General features: G+C 42.4%; 1 protein-coding gene across 30 annotated transcripts in view; it reads right to left on the reverse strand.

Moving 5' to 3' along the window:
- The window catches only part of LOC137194136 (muscleblind-like protein 1), a 44,088-nt gene extending 22,264 nt beyond the window's left edge, over nucleotides 1-21,824 (reverse strand). For 4 of the 30 annotated variants that reach the window (XM_067605733.1, XM_067605719.1, XM_067605716.1 and 1 more), the window contains exons 1-2: nucleotides 16,340-16,800; nucleotides 7,379-8,390 (exon numbers count right to left, since the gene is read on the reverse strand). In XM_067605733.1, coding sequence (XP_067461834.1) covers nucleotides 7,379-7,552 — 174 coding nt within the window. In that variant the 5' untranslated portion in view covers nucleotides 7,553-8,390; nucleotides 16,340-16,800. Of the gene's footprint in view, nucleotides 1-7,378; nucleotides 8,391-8,819; nucleotides 8,927-15,361; nucleotides 15,591-15,822; nucleotides 16,247-16,339; nucleotides 16,806-21,050; nucleotides 21,245-21,677 lie in introns of those variants that run through there. The other 26 variants (XM_067605735.1, XM_067605723.1, XM_067605721.1 and 23 more) reach the window with 14 other exon arrangements.
- Between the last annotated feature and the right edge of the window lie 2,583 nt (nucleotides 21,825-24,407).

A 24,407-nucleotide genomic window follows, 5' to 3' on the forward strand; every position in this document is an offset into this window, starting at 1 on the left:
GATATGTGACTGCATGGGAGAGGTAATGAAAAAAAGCCCACAAGAAAGAAAGGTCAAAAAAAGAGAGAGTCAAAGACAGAGATGGATTGATGTGATTAGGAAAAAATTAACCAATTATAAGGCTGAAGGTACATTGAGACTAAAAAACCTTTTCACCCCTTATCATCCATCCTTTTATTTCCCCTTAAGTGGCTTTAAATTGGAAAAATGATCTTATTCCAGATTGTCTGACAGTATCATATAGCTTATATTCTCTGGTAGCTTATTGCAGCTTTTCATTGAAATTATATGATGTTTGAATTGAGTGAAATATTCAAACCCAAGACTCCATGTGCTCTATTCTCCTGAAAACTGTGCACCTGTGCATGCACCTCTGCCAACTAAAACCACAAAAAATGGCCCTGCATCTGTGATAAGAGGTTGTCAGAGCAGGTGTTAATGCAAACACAATGCCAAAGTGCCAAAGTTAGCACCAAAATTGCACTGTGCCGGTTAATCAGCATAAACACCGCCTGAGCTGCGTCTCTCCTCCCACCTCAGTGCAAACATATTAATTTGGAGCCAGGAAATTATGAAACAGGCGCTGACACACACACACACACACACACACACACACACACAAAAAATGTGCATAAAGACTAAGGGAAAATAGAGCCGCGTGTTTTCTAATGCAGTGTCATTTCATGAAATGGGCATACATGTATTCTAGATGTCATGCATGTATTGCAGTGTATCATTTTGCACACATTTATCCAAAATTTCCAACATTTCCAAATATGTCAGTAGGTTTATACATTTTCTGGTAGAACAGGGGTTAAAAGTGCTTATGACAGAAATGGTTGCAAGCTTGTTACCAACATTTTTGTTGCACTCACTTTTAGTTCCACCACCAAATAAGGTGGTTTAGATAATACAGTAGGGCTGCAACTAACGATAATTTTTATTGTACTTGAAGTTGAAGTTGCCACGTTCCCAAATATCAGAAATTACTTTGGCAAGTACAATTTTATCAGATAATGGCCAAAACAACAAAATTAAGGCTGAAGTTGGAATTTTGATTTAATAGCACTTTTGATAGCTTTCACAGCCTGGTTAAATGTTCCAATAGAGCTAATTTAAATGCCCGAGTTGTCAGAGTTGGTGCAGCAGGACCATAACTTAAGCAGCATAACGTTTAACTTCAAATTCCTATGTCACAAACATTTAAAAGGTGATACTGTAGCTAAGCCTATGCAAAGTTGGTCTGAATGATGTGTTTAAGGAAATATAGATGAGGGCTGATTCTTTTTTACAGTACGTGTGGTTATAAAAAGCTTTAGTTTCACAATGTAAAACTTCCAGTAAATGACAACGCTTGCTCTGTTGTCATATCCTGTCTTAAATAGCTGCTGGAAAATCTACACACTACAGCCAATAAACATCTGTGTATAATAAACACCTCGATATAAATTCACTGATACAAACCAAGTGACATCATCAAGTGCCCATTGACATTTATGTGTCTGCTTACTGATTTAGAGTTTTAGATTATGTAACACTGCAATCTTGGCTTCGATATCTCAGTATTTGTAGTAGTGAAGCAAACAAACCCTCAGGCTATGATATGAGGTTTTATGGTATGTCTGTATGCTGAGATGGAGAGAAAGAGAGAGAGAGAGAAAGCGTAAGGCTAGAGAAGTAATCATTGTATCAGTGGTGTTATAAAGGGACCCAGTGTGATGGGGGGACAGGGACGGCTGACACTGAGAAGAAAAGACAGGCTGTTGTCGCTAATCTTCCGTCACATAAGCTCACAGACAAAAAGCACAGCCGCGTTGATCTGACAAGGATGTACGCACCATAGAAAGAGCAAGCTAAAGAAAGTCTCAGTGTATGTTTATTTTAGTGTGTGTGTGTGTGTCTGTGTGTAGGCCAGGATTAGCCTGGTCAAAACATAAATCCCTCTAGCATAAAGACACAAGAATAGACCGATCAACACCTGGAGACAGAGATGTTAAAGACCCTGCTTTCTAAAATAAAACCCCCCTCTGTGTGACTCAGCTTAAACCTAGTGAAACCTTCTCATTTTAATCAGCTTCAGACACGACTGAGCACGGCCACACGGGCGACACTGTGATATAAGCAGCTCCCTTTTAAAAAAAAAAAAAAAAAGCTGTATCTTACGGATGACTGAGTCCTCGCCTTGTTAACTTAAAGGTGAGAAGTATTCATTGTGGATGCACCCACAGATATATCCTATTAAAAATCCAATTAGGATGGAGATTCCATGCATCGACTGCAGAGGACAGAAGCCCATATGGATCCAGGAAACGGTGTCTGTCTGAATTATAGCATCACTGCAGTACGCTCACTGGAGATTAGCGAAGCGCTACTGAAAACAAACCTTCATCCTTCATCCTGAAAACACATTTGACTTGGTCAGATTCTTATATTATAACACTGCGCGCAGGTGTCCTATTTCCTTTTCTTCTCAGTGTTTTCTTTAGGCTAGTCATTTTTGGCAAGAAGCCAGTGAAGCGAGCAGTGTGAGGATCACACGTCTATGAGTGGATTTGGATTCCACATGCCCATCTGCGGCTGCTAAACACTGCATTTGGATTGTGTCTGAATGTGGCACAAATCTATTTTGACAATCCAAGAAGGAAGTTTTGGCCTGTTTTAACCTCCGTAATGCAGATAGTTTAATACTTAATATAATTAATAATTATAATCTCATAATTTACACTCATATGAATTTGATTGATTTAAACTAGTCTAAAATAAGAATATGCTCAGCTAAGTTACACTCTCCAAACACACCAAACTGTGCCATGTTGTTCTGGTTTATCGCAGTTCATCAACTGTTGCCTACACGTGGCCATGTGCAGTGTGTCTTTTAATGCACTGTGCGGTGTGTGACAGCAGTGTGAAATACACATTAGCCCTTTGAACTCAAACCCATATGCTAACACACACAGAGCATGATGTGTTGATTTTACTGCCCAGAGATTGGCTGGATAATTTGTTTAAAATCATAAAAAACACTGTCGACTAGCAACGCGGCTAATATTTACCGCACATGTGTGTCTGGCCAACCACCACTCACTGTTTGTGTGTGTTTAACCTGACTGTTCTATCGAGCCACTGAATATAAACAGGCTGTCAAAATATGGTCAGCAAAACGAGAGGAAAGACAGATAGAGAAACAGACAGTGAGACAGAGAGAGAGATAGAAAGAGAGAGGCAGAGAGAGATAAATAAGAGGTATTTACCCGCCCTCTGCTCTGCAGGAATGTAATCTTGGCTCAGACCAGTAGTAACACAAAGGAACCCGCTGCAACAGCACCACTAACACAGATATAACACACACACACACACGTGCATGCGCGCACACTTTGTCTCCTTTTCTTACAACTCAGACATGATGACAGTGGGTGTGTCAGGCTGGCAGGTAGACCAAGTACAAGGTCTATACTGTGTGTGTTACTGTGTGTATAGTTAAACGGTTACCACTCCTTTTTTTTTTATGACAGGGACGGCTGTGTTGTGGGAAAACAAGGACTTGCTGCTGCTAGTGGGTTCACATAAGGTCGTGGTTAATGTCATATCAGCCCCTAAACTTGCACCATATGCGTCTATGTTATATATATACGGTCTATGGTCAATGAATGTGTATGTGTGTGGTTTTACCAGGGTGTAATGTGAACCATCCTGTCCAGGGATGGGTGTGGCCTAAAGTAAATGAGGCAAAAACCAGACTGAGCGGGAAGTCAAGTAGAAGGAGCTACCAAGATGGGAGGAGAATGAAAACAAGCAACAGAGGAGAGGAAAATGAGTGAGGGAGATGTGGACTAGAATAGGCTTGCGTTAAATCAAAGTAGGATGGTACAGTACTTGAAAAAGGCTGGCAGATTACCTCTGTGTGGGTGGGGTGGAGCAGCGTGTTACAGTTCATTTAGTGAGAAACCTATATTATTTCAGACTCTTTCTAGTATAAACTAATGAGGCAGGCATTAGTTCACTTGCTTCTGCAACCTGAGCTGACTATTGTACCCCAATCTGATTAGGAATGGTTTAGTGGAGCAAGTAGAAAACACAAAACACAACTACTGAGGGTTAAAGCAGGTTACTTCCACCACATATCATGCGCATTTTAAACTCTCCTTTCTGTATTTTTATCAGATACAATGCAATTAAAGGCGCCACATTCTGCATCACACCTGTTTCTTCACTTATCTGTTTGCTTGCATATAAATATTTAGCTGCAAATATGAGCCATTTATAAAGACTTAGAATCCACGTATCTTACCTAACCTTTCTGCTCAGTAGTTAATCATTAATAGACAAAGTTACAAAGCTGACTTTAAATCAGGGAGTCTAGGCGGCCATTATCCTTCTACAAATATTTACCTCACTTTGACATAGCTGTGCTGTCTGCGCTGCACCAACCAGATACACAGGCAACAGAAAGGGCTGCACTCTGGGGTTAAGGCCAAGTGTAAAGCCAATGTGCACACACACACACACACACACACACACACACACACACACGACAACTCAGTTTTAATTCTGTGGCCTAGATGAAAACTTGGTTCTGATTGATTGTCTTGCTTGAGGGTATATTCATATCTGATTACTGCCGTGAACATCTTCCAATGAAAAATTGCAATTTCACTGTTTTTGCTATTTCTGGTACAAATATATTCCCTGCTCTAATTCCCTCAACATGGGCTCTTAAAGCGTGGTCTAGTGCAGGACACATGTTTTTATGTGCGAAACTGTGTCCTTAATATGTGTGTGTGTGTGTGCGCGTGCACCATGGTAAAAGGAGGGAGTGAGAGTGGCTGTTGGGGAAATGACTGGGTTTGGGTGTGACCTGCTCAGCTATGCACTGGTGATCATGTGAGACCTGTTCTGATTATACACTCCTCAAGAAGAAGGTCGATCCTCTCTCATGGGCAGAAAAGTGTGTGCACATGTGTCCAGGAGGGTGCATGAGTGTGCGTGGGAATATGAAGGGGGTGCAAGACAGAGTACCGGGGAGTGACGTGGCTTCATGTAATGCAACTAAACTGAGAAATTGTCCTATTTCAAACACTCAACCTGTGTGAAAGTGAAGTAGGACAGGTGATGTGTTTGTGGCTTGACATAACAGGAAAACCGTAACAATGTGGTGAATGTGTCTGTGCTTAAATGTTTGTGGTTTAGGTCTTATCTTCTGGTGTATACATGCCGCTAACGAATCAACAGCCTTCGCTTCTGATTTCCTCCATCCTCTTTTTCTCTCTCTTTCGCTCTCCTGCTGTTTCCACTGTGGGTTTCAGAGACCTGCTCTGTTTTTCATTACCAGTGGAAAAAATGGGGCGAACGGTTAAAAAAAGGCACCCATCTCCATTAATACACAAGTCCTAGAGGAAAATGAGTCCAAACTACTAAAATAGGCCCCTTGGTTCCTTCAAAAAGCCTTCATATATCTGCCAGCTACTCCTTTCCAGTAGCTGACCTTTACCTCAGTGTGAATGACAATTTAAACATATGCTCACATATTGAATATGTATTTCGCCTGTAGATAAAACCTCCACTACTTTCTCAGTATCTCTACATGTCTCTACATGCGGTTAATGTCTTGAAATGAGGGAGACATGACATCCAGATAGTCAGAACATTTGTGATTCATCTGTGCATGTTTTTGTAGCGTTTACATCGCAGCTGAAGAGGTTTAAATGATATTTTTGATTTCTTGGGTCTTATTTTTGTAGTTTTGGCCACCATGTCTATTGGTTATGATGACACTGTCATCACCAAAATAATTTCTTAGAACATAACGACTTTGCTAACACAAGGTCAGACTCAGCAAGAATCACAACCAATCAATAACGCATTTTTAAACTTCTAAACAAGCAAGAAGTCCTGCAGAAGACCCACAGTGGTTTAAACGTTGTCACGTCCATGTGGAATTGAAGAAGATTTGGAAATAAGTTAGCAGTGTGCAGGTACTCTTTTGTTAAACGTGTAAACAAGTCAATACTTAAGCCATATTTTCTATTTCTTTATGAAGAAATAAAAATAAAAATGAGCCCACCTGTAATGCTGGTAAGAAAAAAGTACAGTAAGACAAAATTGAATTGGCAACTTGGTCTGTATAGATCTTAACAATTAAAAAAAAGAAGATACATCGGATATATCATTTAATTTAGCCTACTATTTTGACACTCTCACACACACACATACACAAACACAAACATGCACTGGTGTTAGCACAATGTGAAGAAACTTGGGAAGAGTTCAGCTTGGGCCTGACAATGTTCCTCTGTCCACATCTGGCTATAAACACTGTTCTCTGAGTTGACTCACACACACTGTCCTCATCTTAACCCTGCCCTGCTCACACACTGCCAATGACCACGAGTCACCAATGTCTGCAGGGGCAGAATACAAACAGAAGTGAAAACACACACACACACACACACAGCCAAACCTGTGTGTGTTTGTGTGTGTGCGCGTGCATGTGTGTCAGTACTGGAAACTTAGGGTTGAGGTCCGCCCATCTCTAGAGATTTTGCGTGGCGATAAAAAGAGAGATTGTGAAAGACGGGGAACGAGGGAGAGAGAAAGAAAAAGAGGTGTTTGCTTTCCTGTTGCTGCCTAAAAATGGAAAATTACTGCATACAGTGTCCCAGATCTGCCCCCGACACCTCACTCACTAACTCTTTAACATACATACTCATATAGAGACACACACACAAACCCCCTCTAACTGCCCCTAGGCCTCAACACAGGAAGTGGTTTGACTGAGTGAGAACTACATGATGACGCTATCGCCTCCCTCCTCTCTGGCTGTTGAGATGTGTTGTGCTCAGGGCATCCATATGAGTTTGTACATGTGACATCCTATTCATCTGTGTTTTCCTATTCAAAAACTGGCTCACAGCAGTGTTTGTCACTTCCAGAGGGTCTGTGCTGATGTAGTAAATTCAACTGTGTGGGTATACAGTGTAATCAGTTGGAAATATGACTGACTACTAAATGACTCCTGTTTGAAATAAATGCAGTAAACACCGGCCCAAACATTTCAGCCTGTCCTAGAAAATTCCACAGTGCAGTGTTGCAAACGCCTGACTTCTGCTTCCTGAAACTAAAGAGCTGAAACTCCCCCCCCACCTCTCTGTGCCCTTGATCACATGTTGCAGTCACCCGACCAGAAATGGGCGGGACAAAAGAGAGCACATGCCGTGGCCAGATGGTCCGATCTACCATGATGTGGACTGTAAACTACTGCTATTTCCAGTTTGTTACTTTATTTATTCATACAGTCTCTAATCAGTGGTCTATCTCTTGTTTGTCTGCCTGTCTGGACTCTGACCTCCAGACTTCCTGTTCACCACTTCTCCTTTTTTACCTTGAGTGAGTCGAAGCAAGCGATGACCCGTCCGTTGTCCACCTGACAGCTCTTGGCAGGATGAGCGAACTTGCACTCCTGGTCGGAGCGTGAGCACGTGCCTCTCTGGAACTCCCTACATACCTCCAGTGTCAGCCACTTTGTGTCACGGATATGTGCTATGTTCATCGCCATGGCGACACGCTGGCAAAGAGTATTCCGAACTGAGATCTGTTCAAGCGTGAATAAAGTACCTCTAGTGTTTTAATCCACAACTTTTGAGTTCTTTTATGTTTATGTATTGATGTTGTTACTGTCCGTGACACTTGTGTGTGAAGTTGAAATGAAACATTCAAAACAAGTTCCTATTGATTGTGAAGGCTCCTTGTCCAATGTGAAATGTTGCAGGACGACGTTTCGCTGTGAATTTTACTGAGTCATTTTCCTGATCGATTAACCACTGAGGAAGTGATTATATCCAGGAGACGACTTGGCCTAACAATTAAGTTGCCACTCTTGGCTTTGACGTTTCTCTCTCACTGTTTATTGCTTGCTGATCCGTTTCATCACCAATATTCACAAGCCAAGGTGGCAAACACCTCTGGTTAGGTGCAGTGAAGCAGGCAACAAAGGTGATAGTCTGGGTGTAGCCTGCTACAGGAAGGTTAAGGACACTGAGGACCAAGTGGAGGCTTAGAGGGTTGAAGGTGAAGGTTAAAGGCAAGGTGTGTGAGATGCTGCGTGAGCCTTGTGGTGTCTTGGGCTGCTGTGGTAAGGCTGGTCAGCTGGTGGAGAGCAGTTGGCAGCTGGGCCGTCTGGTGAGGAGAGCTGAGGCTGGAGCCCGGCTGTGAGGAGTGGATGGTGATGGTAGTGGATGGACGAGCGGGTCGGAGCGAAGGCTGTGAGGAGGGTGTGGTCGCTGTCCTTGTACTTGTGTTACTGTGGCAGCAAGCGAGCGAGGCAGGGGGGAGGGTGGAGCTTCAGCTGTAGAAGCAGGTCAAAGCTGCAGCAGACATCAGCGAAGGCACTTCCTCTGGGGGGAGAGAGAGAGAGAGAGAGAGAGAGAGAGAGATAGATAGAGAGGAGGAAAAGACAGAGAGAAGAGAGATTAGTCTGATGATACACATCCAAAGAAAACTTTCAGGTTTATTTTCCCTCTCGTTTATCTTTCATAGGATGTTCTGACCTGCAGCATTTTTTAAAATCATGCCACTGCTTAACTATGCAGCTGTGGCAATGAAGAATATGTAAAAATGTCAGAAATGCAGGGTTTGTCAGCTAAAACAAATAAAACTTTCACCCGCCCTGTGCTCTAAACACACATGGTGTGCACACACGCTCATCACGCCACGCCACACAGAAACACACACTCACACACACAGACAGAAGTGCACAAAGCAGCCATTCACAACTTTCCACCAGTTCGACGCAGGAAAATCAGATCAAATCCTGTATCACTTACAGTCGAGTACAGCAAAGCCGGCCATTGCATATGTGTTTAAAGGTGAAAGAAAGGAAGAGAATGAAAGCAAGGGGGAAGTCGAGGCAGGGCATGAGGGAGAAGAGGTTAGTCATTTCCCTTCTTGCGAAGCGGTGTGAGAGTGGGGACCAATGAGAGCTAGCAGAGTTGCAGCAACATTCTGGGCTGAGCGCCAGGTGAGAGCAGGGGGAGGAGCAAAGAGGAGGCTGACCTGCCTGCTGCTAGGGAAAGAGAAAAAGAGAAAGACACAGGCTGAACTAATCACTCTGCTCACTTTATGTTTTCCTATGACAACCAATGATCACCCATGCACAGATGATACATTTCTCTCTCAAACAACCTTCATAAAAGATCCTAGATAACATTATTCACAGTGAACTCAAGCATCCAAAATAAGAAATACCACCATCATGACAGCAAGGTTTGAACTTGTCTGCTGTCATATGTTTATTATTTCACTTTCATACACCAAATTACCTATTTATCACATGCAGAAGAGATGACTGATTATGGAGAGTTTTCTGTTTTGTTCAGAATGTTGTAGTGTTGCCAGTGGTTTCTATTTTGGTGAACCCATTGTACAGTGTTTGCTAGCGGAATTTGAATGACTGGGCTCCTGGGGGCCCATTCTGCTCTTATCGCACCGGCAGGGTAACTCACCACACCCTTTGTAGAGAAATCGCTTTTCCCAGAACAGCATGTGCACCTTCAGCAATGCTACTGCTACTAACTTTACGGCACTGCAACACTGCAACACGCTATATCAGAGCCCTGCAGCAGTGCAGCCCAGGTCATGATGACCCAGCAACATGGATAAATGTTTAGAGAGAAAGAGAGAGTGAAGGAGGAACTGCTTTGGTTCACCTTGGATGACCCCTGCGGTAGCAAGAATGATACGATAGCTACAAATGACCTTTGCATTGCAAGCATAATCATAATACAAACGCTACAACCAACGCCCTGCCCATATCATACACAAAACCACGTGGCAAATTATCTTCCATATCACCCAATTCAGAAGGAAGACCAAAATAACTGAAAGCTTCAATAAAACACAAACAGAAAAGATCTATTTCTCCTCTCTTTTGTACCAGACTCAATATTTTCAAATGACAGATAATAACATTTTATTAAATGCTGCTATTTTTTTAGTGAGACGCCGTAATGTTTCCTTGTCAGTTTTATAGCTTTTTCGGGCCAAGAAACATTTTTGACTAAGACCGACTGGATTGGATGTCTTGTTTTGGAATTTAACTGGTGGTCCAACATGCGCCATGTCATTTTTTGTTTATATGACTATGAGCATGTTTCTATTCCCACGAACTTGGGCATTCATCATTTCATCTTCATTGCTGTGAAAATGTCAACTCAGCCGAGTCTGAATTTTCTGAGTAACCCAGTATGCCCCAAGACCTGTGTTTTTAATATTTTTTAATGTTGATGCCACATGTACTTATTTCTCCAGCTGAGTTCAGGTGAGGACAGACAGAACTTAAGCCACATCTGGACACCAGCTAATGAGGAGGTATAGAGACATCTATGATAATTTTTTTTTTTTTTAATTGAAGGCACCAGGGGCTGTCTTCAATCAAATGAGAGAATGTGATGACTTCATGCATAAAAAGCTGACACCCCCTGTGTTCTGTCTGGCCGCCTAATCTGTTTCTATGGTTTCTATTAAAGTCAGACCAGCACATATCTGTGAGGGGGTGAAGATGTAGTATGATGTAAGACGGTGCCAAAGTGATAATGAGCGCTCATTATGATCCATCATGTCTGGACATGGACATCCTTCCCCTATTGATTTCTTCATCTGGATGGTCTTTCTTGTCAGTATGCCACTCCCTCGATCTAATTCCACTCTAACTGTTGCTGCTGTGAGTCACGAAGGCATCCATTTCCGATAGGTGACTGTATAATATGATCTACTCCGCTACTCGAACAACAGCGTTCATACTGTTTTAAGCAGTGGATCCTTGACTCCCTTGGTCTTCCTATTCCTTCCACCCCTCGCCAACTCCATCTATCCCTCTACTTTTGTCCCCTCATTGTGACTGTCTAGCCGGCGCTCTCTTTCAGCATCCTCTGCAGCACTCCCTCAGACTCCAAGGTCTTGCAAGCTGGTGCAAGGTCAACCACACTGGAGGAAGGGAAGATGGCGGGAGAGCGCGCCAGAAAGACCGTGTTCTTCCTATCACCCTTTAGGACACGTGGTAGAGACATTACATGGCTGGGAGAAGAGGAAGTATGTCTACAATATCAGCACATCGCCATCAGCTCATGGTCATGTGACACCAGCATATGCCTCAACAGCACAAACAATTTCTGACATGAAAAGCAAGCTTGCCCCTCTTTTACTTTCCCTTGCTTATGAGTCACAAAACAAATCTGCTCTCAATGAGTCAAAGACGCTGTTGAAATCTGCCCTCTACCTCCAACGAAAGCACAAACTATGCATAAAACCTGCCAGTGATTTGCACAGTGGACTGTGATTGATGGTGCTCACACATTATGAGGTATTCTTGAACACAGAGAGCTTTTTTTTGTTATGAAGGCATGTCTCAACTGACGGCATAGTTAAGTGCAATCAAACCAACACGCTAGTTGCTAATCTGGGCTGGTCTTGAAGCTGTCCTTGTGACTAACCGCTAGAGAAACAATGAGATGACAAGAAAGAGGGAGTGGTTCATAGTTTATGATAAGACTTCCTGAAAAGATCTACATGAGTGGCAACATTATTAATCTAGCTTAGCACAGCTTGACACTACAGGTAATGAATTAGTGTTCTGCACAATTACTGCATAAGAAATGAAACTCTGAGGTTGATGCAGCATGAATTGAGATAAAGCTGAAGCAAAATGCAGATATCTGACTTGTTATGTTGCTGTTATCTGCTATGGCAAATCTAACTAACAAACCATAGCTTCTAGCCAGAGCTTTACTTTTTAGCTTTTGACTGCAGAGAAAGAGGCGTTCTTTTCTTTTGGTTTGCTGCTGTTCAGTAAAAGGAGTGGTTTCAGCATATTGACAGAGGTGGAGGGTGACAGTGTGCTGAGACAGGTCATCACAGTGGAGGACACTGTAGGAAATGCAACACCCCAGGCCTCGCTGCTACTGCTGCTGCTTCTCCATGTGCTCAGAATATAGCATGTCAATAGTGCCCTCACTGACCTTTACATACACACATACACACTAGTGCATATACGGACACGTGAGCATGTTCTCCTCTCCATCTCTTGATCTTCTTGACACTGACACAGACATACAGAGAACAAGATGGAGAACTGCTGCTTTATCCACCATAGCTCTCCTATATCGCATACATCCCTGAGTAAACTGCTGTTTGAGACCTTTCATATTGGCTGAGAGATCGTACCCAGTTAGGTCTGTATAAAAGGAGAATAAGGGGCAACAGCAGAAAGCATTAAAAATAAACGATGAAAACACTGTTTATTTATACTTTATTTATGAGCTTGGTTTGTTATGAATAGAGGTTATTGATGAAATGCTGCTCACATGGACTGCTATGCTCCACAGGATCAGGCTGAAATAAAATCTCTGTATCTTTGTATCAGTATCCTCACCACAGTTGGGATTGTTATCGACCACCTTATCGTCATCATCATCATCATCATCACCAAGTCGTCATCTCCTCTCAACTACTAGTTTATCTGAATGGTTTGTCATGGGATTAAATAATGTGGTACTGAAAGTGAGTCTTAGGTCAGGAACGCACAACAAACAATGCCCATTGATTCCTCTGAGAGCAAACCTCTGGAGACAATGAGATCTCTTGTCTAGCACACATGGATGCTCACTGAAAGACACACAAACACAAACCTATACAAACTCACAGACCTCTGTGTGTCTTGACAGTGAGTATTCTTAAGCTGTGGTGAATATCTGCCTGTGTGCAACACTGCATCTTTGTGTGTGCATGTGTGTGTATTGAGGATGTGGTGATGTCAACGGACAGTGAGGATAATGGGTGGCCTTAAGGTTTAATGAGTGGCTCATTGGCTCACATTTATGTTGTCTGTGTGAATGTGACGAAACATTGTCAGCGTACTCAGCTCGCAGGCTGATTTCTACATACGGACAAGTGACAAATTTAAGGAATAACCTCATCAGTGAGTGAAGAAACGTAACGAATGCTGATGCTTCCATTTAGGCCGCAGCGGATCACTGAGGTGTTTGATGAGTATGAGGATGGTGTGAATCATATGCCATGACCTTTCCAGTTACCAGAACTCAACTCAGTTTAACACCTGAGGGAGATTTTGGACTAAAGGAGAAGCACATTCCATCGTCATCATCAAACCACAAAATGAGGAAATATCTTTTGGAGGAATGTTTTTTATCCCTCCAGGAGAGTTCAGAGAAAAATCTAAAATGTAGATATAAAACCTATGGAGCTACCATGAAGCTTTGAGGCTGGCCATCACCTTACTTGTTGGCTTTTCCTTAAATTTGACATCCATCTGTATACAGTATATACAGCTACTGATGAATCTAGTTGTGATCCATAGTGTTTGCATGTCCTGCATTAGCATTTATAGGACAAATGAAATATATATATATATTATAATATGTATGAAAAAGGGACATTTTCAGGTTAATTGTTGCAGTCACTTTTTGTTTTTTCCAAACACAACTAAGAACTTTTGTTGCTAAACTTGCAAACCACACTCACTGCTGTGTTAAAATGTGTTGACCTTAAGAGAATACTTAGCATTTATCACATTGTACATTTACATACATAAAGAACACATTCATTCCTGAGCATACACCACACTGTGTAATCACGTATGCAGTGACCACAAGGCACATCCAGGACCTATGTTTAGCTTCCTCAACACAATATATCACATGCAAACATATTCTTCCAGTGACCAATTGTATCTCCTGTTATCTGTGTAACTTTCATTTTTAAAATCTTTTTTTTTTACAGAGGACAGGAAATGCTAATGCATGTAGCTGCTGAATTGTGTTATGCGTGGTGTTGCTTGCCGGTCGATCTGAATCATACCCACATCCACTCTCTTGTGTTGAGGCCTGCTTCTAATATACCAGAGGCAAACAGAGCCAATGCAGTCACAATGTAAGAAACAATGACTAGGAAGTGAGCAAGCAAGAAAGAGAGTGTGAGTGAGAGAATGAGACTATTGGGGCAGGAGTGTGTTATTAAATGTTATAGCTGTATGTCTTTCCTACAGAAATGAAGAGGTCAGGGTTGTAAGCCGGAGCTAATGCAGCTGGAGTGTAGAAAAACAAGGACAGGCTTGTGTTGACACGTGTACCTCTGGACACAACAACAAAGAAAATAACTAGACGCTTATTACTGACTCCACAACCAGCAGCTTCGACATGCTGTTCGCCCCGCTTATTAGCTCTGGTCTGTGGTTCACATACCGGTGGACACTGGTTTAGTTTAGTCTATACTTCAATGTCTGATAGACAGAAGCCTGATAATTAGTTACTTGAAAAGAGTAGAAATGCATAAATTTTAGAGAAGGTTAATGAGACATTCAATTACTGGTGCAATAAGGAATCTTGTCTGTGACAGTGGTAGAAGTGATTCATTTTAGCTTAGCTTAGAATTTCGTTATGTGGAAGGTGTCTTAACTCTGCTAAAGTTGTGTCAAACTTTTGCTCAGAGGGGTTGAAATGTGGTCATAACACAGTAGGAACATACAGAGAAGCCCTCATGTAATAAAGGCTTAACCTGTCAGCACAGATGCAGCCAAGCATGTAATCCTGTCTGTAGGGCAGATCCTAGATCATAGGCTACACACATAAATGGACAGCGATTTCACCTGAATTCGCACACATATACAATCATACACATAGAGAGCAATGTTATTGTTGATATTAATAGCCACAACATCCACATTAACAACAACAACACGTTCCTCAGCCTTCTGCTTGACAAAAATTGTACGTCTACCTGCAGCAGAGCTACCAAAGTCTCAACAATGTAATCTGCCACACATCTGTCTGTGTTGCGCATGCTTGCATATGTGTACATACTTGTTATTGTATACAGTATATATGTGTGTGTGTGTGTGTGTGTGTGTGTGTGTGTGTGTGTGTGTGTGTGTGTGTGTGCGCTACTGTCTGAGCCACTCTGAATCCCTCTAAGTCACAACAACAACATTCCTCATCATTGCCCCAACCACGGACACACCACCAAGAGGAAACCCAGAGACATGAGGGGGAGGGAGGGCAGAGGTAGTGAAGAGACGGACAAAAAGTGGAGAAGAGGGGAGGATCGCTAAACTTTAAAGCTCTTAAGATCCTCTGGCTTTCTCCTACCATTCTGTATTTTACCAATGTCCGCAAAAAATGTGAAATTATGGTATTTGAGTCTGACAAACCACGCCGCATACTACCGTACATAAGAAAACGGTCTGTTTACCTTAGCATGATCCACACAGACAAACTTAACTCCTGAGAGACAGAAAACCATTGCGGGCAATCTCACGTAACGTCCCAAAGTCTTAATAAAGTACAGAACTACTTACTTTCAGTCCAGTTTAAACATCGACAAGTAAAATCCCTCCATTTGCTGGGTCTCTCTCTCTCACTGTCTCGTTCTTGCCTCTCTTTGCTTCTCTCTTCAACTTTCTTTCCTCTCTTTCAGAAACTCCCCCTCTGTCAGACGCATGCAAACACTCACTTAGTCACACACACAAACTAACGCACACACTCCCACAGACAGAGTCACCCTCTCACACACTCTCTCCTCCCGCGACCCGGGAATGCTTGGCAAGATTCTACTGTACTGAAATACAGTGCTCACCATATAAGGTAGCAGCAGCTTCACATGTCACACATAATTTACATGCAGCGGGGCGGGAGTTTGTCTTACACAGCACACACAAGTAGAAACACACATACAGGACACACACACATGCAAAACCATGCTTCCCCCTTAGGCTGACGCAGCAAGGGAGAGAAGCGGTAAAAGAGAATCAAATTTTACCATTCTCCTTGTTAACCAAGCCCTGCAGGATATCTCCAAACATGTTCAATGTTGAGTCAGACGGAGGGAATGAAAGCTGAGTGGGCGATCTATTGATCCTCTCCACTGCTTCCTGGAACAACCACGGCCCTCCACACACACACACACACGCGCGTGCGCGTGCGCACACACACAGCAGAAAATTTTCTTGCTAACTAGCGCTACCCTCAGGAAGTAGCTATTGTGTGACTGTCTGCTTTGAGCCAAGAATGTGTCTTACTGGGTGAGTGTGTTCGTGCATGTGTGTGTGTGCCTATATCTATAAAACAAGCCGTAACAAATAGATGTTAACCCTGTGGCCCACATACTGAACACACACACACACACGGCAGACACTAAGGCAAACAATCCCCATATCTCTACCTATGCTCCAATGCACAGGCGCTTACTTTGGAAAGTAAAGACTGCAGCACACACAGGAGGAAAGATCTAGATAAACCAATGAGACAGGGAGGAGGGTTATGAACCAAGCTCTTACCTCTCACATTGCTCTCCAGTTTGTGTGTGTGTGTGCTTCCGCGTGTCGATTGACTCTGTGTGTTTATGCGTTCAGACAGGCTGCGACAGCAGACCCCCAGGCACCGGCTGGACCATTCTCAGGCAGGCAGGCAGAGCGCAGCAAGGCAGAGCGACTGGCAGAAGAGAGGCAAGCGAGTGAGCGAGTGAATCAGCAGCGAATGAGTAGAGGAGCTGTGCGGAGCCAAGCCGACCAGAGTGAGAGAGAGAGGGAGAGCGAGAGAGGAGGAGTGTTTGTCTGTGTGATTGTGTGCGTGTTGCAGCGCTGGCTGTGTGCGCTAGTGTCTCCCCTCCCCTGCCTCTTGAAGTGGCTGAGCTGGGCTGTGCTGAGCTGTGCTGAGACGAGCTGGGCTGTGTCTCTACTGACTCCCCAGCCTCTGGATTGTCTGTCTGCTGCCCGAGGAAAGTGGTGTTCGCTGGGCGGCAGTAGCAACAGCTGTGGAGGAGGAGGAGGAGGAGGAAGAGGAGGAGGAGGAGGGAACACTGCCTGCACTGGGCATACAGATCCTGCAGTCCCCTCTCCCTCCCTCTCTTCTTCGCTGAACGCTGGCCACGCCCCCCCTAAAACAACACCAGGAAGTGCTGGCTCAGTTACAGAAACACTGCCCTTGCCTATCCAGTCAGGCTGAGGAAGGAGAGAGGGAAGAGAGAGGGAGGAAGGATTTCGAAAACACAGCAAGAATATAAAGAAGGAGAGAAAGAAGGAAAATGAGTGACAAGATAAACACAAAAGTAAAGAAAGACTATGCAGAGTGCGGGACGGCATCAGAAATAAAAGATTGGATGTTAAATACAATCCAGGGAGGAAAGGGTGAGACAGACACTACTGATACAAGAGATGAGAAGAGGTAAGGAGGAAGAAGAAAGAGAGGAGAAAAAAGCAGCTGGAAAGACTGAAAAGATTAAGGGATGTGGAGTAAAGAATTATGGAAAAAATTACTGGGAGGTTGTGGCAGATTAGGTCTGGCTTCTGTCCGGATCCCCCCTCTCCTTCTTTCATACTAAATTTCTGCTGTGGCATGTAACCCTCAGACACCTCAGCTCAGCCTCACACCCACATAAAAGCAGGACACACTGGACTGCACTAAATCAAACTGGACTACCCTAGTTATACATTCAGAGTAACATAGAGCTTGTGGATGCTCGAGAAAGGAGAATTCACAAAGATGCAGACCAGCGCAGTTTGGTTGCAGGTCAGCAACATATTATAAAAAGGCTAACAGAGACAGCACTGAAGCAACTGCTGCTGCCAACTCTCCTGTATTGTGGTGACTCAAGGCTTCTGCCACCACAAACCTTGCATCCAGGGGAATGCCAGAGAGGCTAAAGGAGCCTTCAAGAATTTGATTTGGATTTGATGCTGCAATATCCGGTAGCCATGAAGATAGTAGCCCTGGCCTCTGCAGGAATCCTTACAGATTTTAAATTGTGTGCTGACACCAAGTTTTGTGACTGATCCTGCATCTTGTCTATGACTCACATCATTTGATTGTGATCAAGGAGAAAGTGCATTCTCACTCTTTGAAACATTGGAAATTAGCTTTGCAATGTCTTTTCATTTAAATACGTAACCAGGCAAATCCAACACACTGTAGGCCGATTCAGTTTGTCTGAGATAAACACATCTGCATCCATAGTCTAATGTGCATGCTGATAAATGAGCCTGGACATAGACAGATCTAAGAACTCTGTCTTTCTTTGGTTTATTTGCATGTGTATTTATAATACTGCAAAAAACAAAAACAAAACCCAATGCCTTTCTCGTATGTAAAACTGCCATGCCTCAGCTCTCTTTCTGTTCCACCTTTTCCCTCCCTATCTGGACCAGTTTCTACTGCTGCACAGCTCTGTTTAATACAAAGCTGGTGATAAGTCATCTCTAATTTACACAACAGTCCCTTAAACCCCGAGTGACAATCTGTGGTAGAGCCCCAGCTGCAGTGCTAACCCTTTACATAGCTAATATTCGGACACAATGTGAATGTGAAATCGCACAGAGAAAAAAGGGGAGCATGTTTTATACGTCCGACAAAAGAAAGATATCATAGTACTATGATTCATAGTAAATTTTGATAGAGATATAGTGGTATTATTAGCTATAACAGCCCAGTACATGCCTTGAACTAATTCCAACCATCATTCATTAGTGATGGAAGGAGACCTATTTTCAACCATGGAAACAGGCCCGCTAGAGCACATATGTGTCTTTCAGATTAGCAGAGCAGTCTGATATCTGATCAATGGAAGCAGTAGGTCACTCTAACCTCCAAATGGAGATTTCCTTGACCCATAATGAAGAAACATGTTGATTGATGTTGCTCTGGCTTAATATGAGACATATTAGCAATGCCTCCAAAGATCTGGGCTCTCTGCGAAACTCAGACACTGACGTGGAATTTCCCCTCTTCTACTGCAGCTGAGTGTACGCCAGTATTTCTTTCTTTTTTTTTTTTCTCTGTCCTGCTAGTCCATATTTCCTATTCATTTTCATTCATTGAATGCTGCCTGAGTCTGTCTTTTCATCACTTTCGCACACTTATGACTACATCTTAATTCCTCTGAATTTCTCCACCAAGAGAACCACAACCACTTGTCTATTTGTCACAAGCCGCAGGACCATATTTGCCTCATTCAATTAGAAGTATGAGCTTTGCCATTACTAGATGGTTTGCTCATTAGGTTCTATAAGCAATACTTTCAAGTTTTATTCTGCATACTATCTGATCAAATGTACAACAGGGACCTATTTCTCCTTTTCTAGTTCATATTTCTTTATCTAAAGTGAAATCAGCCACATGTTTTAACTTTCTGTCCTACATGTCTTGTGTCTCACAGATAAGACGATGACGTGACCGTTGTTCTCTCTTGGAAATCAATGAGGCCCCAGAGTTGTTTAAGTGTGAGCAAAGAGCAACAGGAATCAACATGCAACTGTTCACACACATACTAATGTTAACCAACTGAAAACAGGAAGAGGTGTGGTGTAGTTAAAGGGGAATTCCACTGATTTTACACATCAAGATCAGTTAACTGGTCATAGTGAGAACTTATCAGCCTGTGAAGACAGTTTTATAATGTCCTCTGAGGCCGTGAAGGGAGCTTTGTCAAGTCTAAGGCAATAACTTTTAATGTTACTATCAAGTAATCGTAACCCTTCATGGGATTTTGTGGCCTCCAGCAGTCTTTGGAGCTTGATCCATATGAAGCATCATTCTTTTTTTTATTATCTGTCTTTTTCAAGTCCTTCAGATGTATGAAAGTATTGTAATAAACTGCTGGACTGCTCTATTAAGAGAGTAGGTAAAAAAAAAAAAAAAGTAGAGAGCTCAGAATATTCTGGAAACTCACTCAAACATCCATTTTCATCAGTCACATGAGCCCAAAGTCAACATGGCCTGGCATGAGTGACCCCTCTAACTCTGTCAAACTATCAAATCCTAACCCTTCACCTTTGCCCCCCACCCCCCACCCTCCCCACGCCCTTATTTTCTCCCCCTCCTCCCTGATGAACGTAACTTTCCACCTTAAGGCTTCCCTATCATCTCAGCGCTCTGCTATTTCCCAGCCCTCTGTAAATGACACTGGCTGGCTGATGTGAACTCTCACTCCACTGAGGAAATGTCCCAGAGCCTTTGTGTGCCAAACTCTGACAGCTCATCTATCACTAAGGCCGCAAATACACATTACACTCCCATTACAGACCATCACAGCAACAACTGCAACAGTACACAGTCTTGCAGAAAGGTCCACAGCAGGGAGTTGCATTCAACCTCAGCCATTTAACTATAATTTATTTTGGTGGCTGCAGAATCAAGAAGCAAAATAATGCTTTTAAATAATTTCTACACTTAAAATGGTTCCTCGTTGCATTGCATGTTATTTTGGGATAGAGTGAGGAGTACCCCGCATACACAGCAACATTATAAATATGCTAGACATTACTAAAACGTACAAAAAAAGTGGGACAAATTGTAGATGTGTGAATGCTGACAAAAAACACCTTCTAGTGTGAATTTAGCAGTCTCTTTGCTGCATACTTTGTGGTTTTTCTTTTTACTTCTTTCCACTTTGACGCAGTAGAGGGGAAGCAGGTGCAATTCAAGCTGTCAGGTTTGAAATACAGAGAGAGGAAATAGCACACTGTCTTGTCCTCATCTGACACCACCGTGTATGTGTGTGTGTGTGTGTATGTGTGTGTGTATGCACCATTCAAGCTTGAAGCTTATCTTGGAGATAAAATGAAAACGAATGGAAACACCCTTTGCAAAGAGGCCTTTTAACTTGGGCTTCCAGCAATTCTTCTGTCTAAATGTAGCCTTCAGTTATACGGCTGCAAACAGTCAAATATTAAATAAATTTCCCTTACAAATCAGAGATTCACCTATCCTTTACAGTACGGAGACGAGTTGGACACTGTTATATAAAGAGCAAAATACTGCGCATGTGACAGAGAAACTTTCCTTCCGTGCAAAGTATCATCGAAAATAAGTTCTACGGGGAGAGGAAACTACCACCAATGACACAGCTACAAAATCTAAATAAATAAATAAAAAACAACAACAAAACAAAAATTAAACACAAATAACACCATAAACCATCTCACAATTAAATAATTTAAAACAATCTACAAATTCTTAATCCTACAGATAGTGACTTTACAGAAGTGAGCTTACCTGTGTGTCTGTCTAGTGCTGATGTGCCACTGGGACAGACGAAGCCACTTCAACACAGGTCATGCTGACGCAATGCATTGCGGGATAAACTAACATCTTGTTTTCTCTCTTCCTCTACTTCTCTCACTCCGTTCTCTCGCTCACTCATAATAGCACCTTCTGCTTAGCAACGGCCATACCACAAATGTGGTCAGGTTTACAGCGAACCATCACTGCGCAACATCAAGTCTCCATGACAACCACTCCTTATCTAATTTGCATCTTCTGCTTGCATTATCTACTGATGCCAAATATGGTCACCTTGTTATTTTCCCCGCCTCTTTCTGCATCCCCTTTTTGTAACTTCCTCTTTCCCTCCATTTTCACAACTGTATGCGCTTTGTTTATAATATATATGCGCACACAGGCATGTCCGCATGCTTGCAGCCTGAGAGTGCGTGAAAAGAGGAAGTGCCTGTGACATTAGAGCAGTTTGCAGCCAGCGAGATAAGCGGTGAAACAGCTTTCTAAATCAGGAAGTGGGGTGTTGCAAAGGTTGCTGTTGAGAAACTTAAAAAAGAAAGGGGACTTGCAATATGTTATCACAATACCCACATGGCAGGTACATCATCACAGGATTTAACTTACCCCCTCAGTTCTTCTTCAGTCAGGTTGGTGTGGGCATTTGGCCTCCTCTCCTTCCTGTCTATCAAACTATCACTGGAATGTCGAACCAGGCCCCTGGAGCCCACACACACACAGCAACACTCAGCAGCACTCAGCACCTGTCTCCGACTGCCAGCACAGAGAAAGAGACTAGGTCAATCACACTGGACAGCACAGCAAAGGGGAAAGAGCAGAGACAAGTGGAAGGCAGACAGTTGCTGACTAGTGTCTCATGTCAGTGTTATTGTGTCAAATTTGAGACCACATATTTGAAAGATACTGCATGTCACTTCATGTTGCAAAATTAATTTTGCTATTGCAGTACATACTTGAGGCTACTAATAACAAGGTTTTCAGGGAAAATAAGGATATTGTGGTCTTCCATGACAAATTTGACAGTTTCAGAGACCTTATTTCTGGCATTCTGGTGACATATTATGTATTACAAAACAATGAAAATGCATCTCCAGTTTTCTTTGTGTTAAATTGAATCAATTAGTGCACTATTTGACAATATTTTGCAATTTAATTAAAAGCTGAACATCTATACACATAGGCCTGTGTAGTTCTAACAAACTGTTAGGGTACATTAATTCAGGATTGATGGGGCACCCCAGAGTTAAGGTGAAGCCAGGCAATACCTCGCCAAAGGTGGAGTTGAAGGCTATAATCTGTCGATACTTAATTTGTGCTGAAAGTTTAGCAGAACTCTTTCAGTCTTCTACCATAAAGTACCATAAAGAAGTGCTTTCTGTTACTCTTTCTGTTTCTACACCTTTTTTCTAATTTTTGTTTGTTTCTTTCTTTTTTTTTACAGCCTCATGTCTCTAAAAGTCCTTCAGAGGAAAAAATCTTAATAAGCTCTGTTCACACGATGGCCATAGCTTGTGTTGTGGGGACACAGGTGGACACTGCCCTAAGGGCTCACAAGCCAAACCGGTTGGGACCCACTGCCATAAAGCAATACAGCAGTTTTTTGGACAGAAACCCACAGAGTAGAATACATAATCATTGTGTTTGTTTAATTATACTATCACTAAAGTTGATAAGGAGGGTGATTTATTGAAAAATGGTAAATATCACAAAACTTTTGATATGACTACTGTCTCTTTTCCATTTCCTCAGAATATTATCAGGAGATGTAACCTCTAATATCAAGCTTTCTTGGCACATCATCTCTAAAACTGACACTTAAACTTACCAGGCAGTGCCTGGTGTAGTTCTGAGGAAGCATCAGAGGCCCTGAGCACCAGCCGGCCTCCCCTCCTCTGGGCTGCAGGGCTGGTGAGACTCAGGGGATTGGAAGTCAATGAAACCAGGCCTAATTTAGCCTTCACTCCTCCACGAGCTGCCAGGAATCAGAGTGAGACTCCTTCCCTTTTTAGGGCTCCATGGACACTGCAGTCTGCAAGTGGCACTACCGCATTCCTATCTACACTAAGGAGCTGGAGAGAGTGAGTGAGGTGACAATCAAAATTTGTTATATAGAGGTGCCATTTTAATTATTATCCAGTTCTAATAGTTGTATACTTGCACAGTGTGAAATTATTCCTACTGTGAGCTTAGGTAATTTGCCCGTTTGGACACTATTACATCTATCTTATCTTTACATCACTTTCAGTAAATACATGGACAGCTTGGCCCTGTAAATGACTTCAATACGACTGTCCGTTGCCCACTATCACAACAGCTTGTCATAAAATCACACCAGTAATTAGGTGTGAAGAGAGGACTAATCAGAGGGTCTATACTTACACTATCCACTCAGCCAGGCCCTGACACTGTGTCATGTAATCTTTAATAACCCCGGTCTGCACTGAAACTTGATGCTGTCGACCTAGAAGTGTATTTTCTTCTCCATCGTGATCTGGCTGATTTTCATGTGACAGGGAGAAAGAGTAGCCACATCTTCCATGACAACAAAATACACCACATTCTATTTTGGGAATTTAAAAATGAATTGATTACTTCCCAACTTGTGTGGTATAAATAAACCTGTAAATGAAAACATATTTATTACACTAATTAAATTAGCCTGATATACAAGGCATTTGCTTAAAAAGCATATTAAAATAAGCTAAATTAAATGTGTTAATGTGTCTTCTTTAAAGACAAACAACACTAAAAAGTAAAAAGCAACAGGACAAGGCAGCACTGCGACTTTGCACACTCATGAAAATGATAGACACGTCACTATTTATTAACCGTGGCAGCCCCTGTATTCAAAATAAATGGATTAGATGAGGATTACTCATCGAGCCTCTACTCCCTTCCCATCCCTGTGTTTTCTACTAGTGATATGACTACACATGTATTATTTAAGACAGTGATCACATAAGCCATGCTATGGAATACACAATAGGATTATCTATGGTGGAGTGCTGAAGTCTCATCTTCACCTCCCACCATCCTATGGGGAACACACACATACATGGCTGCAATTTTACTGAAGTGTGTGGAATAACCCCAGAAAAGACCTATTCACACTGACATAATCCCATTAGTCTATTCAGGGTCTCTGTTTGACCAGCCCGCATAATGAGGAGATAAAGGCAACTACGGCAATATCCATTAGTAACTGTTTTTATAAAGAGAATTATTCATGACTTTTGTGTCATGGACAACTATTAATTCAATTAAACTCCCTTTGCAGGAATTGCGTATTATAATTTCTATTAAAAAAAAAAGGTGTTTTATTAAATCTTTGGCTGT

The sequence above is a fragment of the Thunnus thynnus genome, chromosome 12 (genome assembly GCF_963924715.1).
Source record: "Thunnus thynnus chromosome 12, fThuThy2.1, whole genome shotgun sequence".
Taxonomy (NCBI): Eukaryota; Metazoa; Chordata; class Actinopteri; order Scombriformes; family Scombridae; genus Thunnus; species Thunnus thynnus.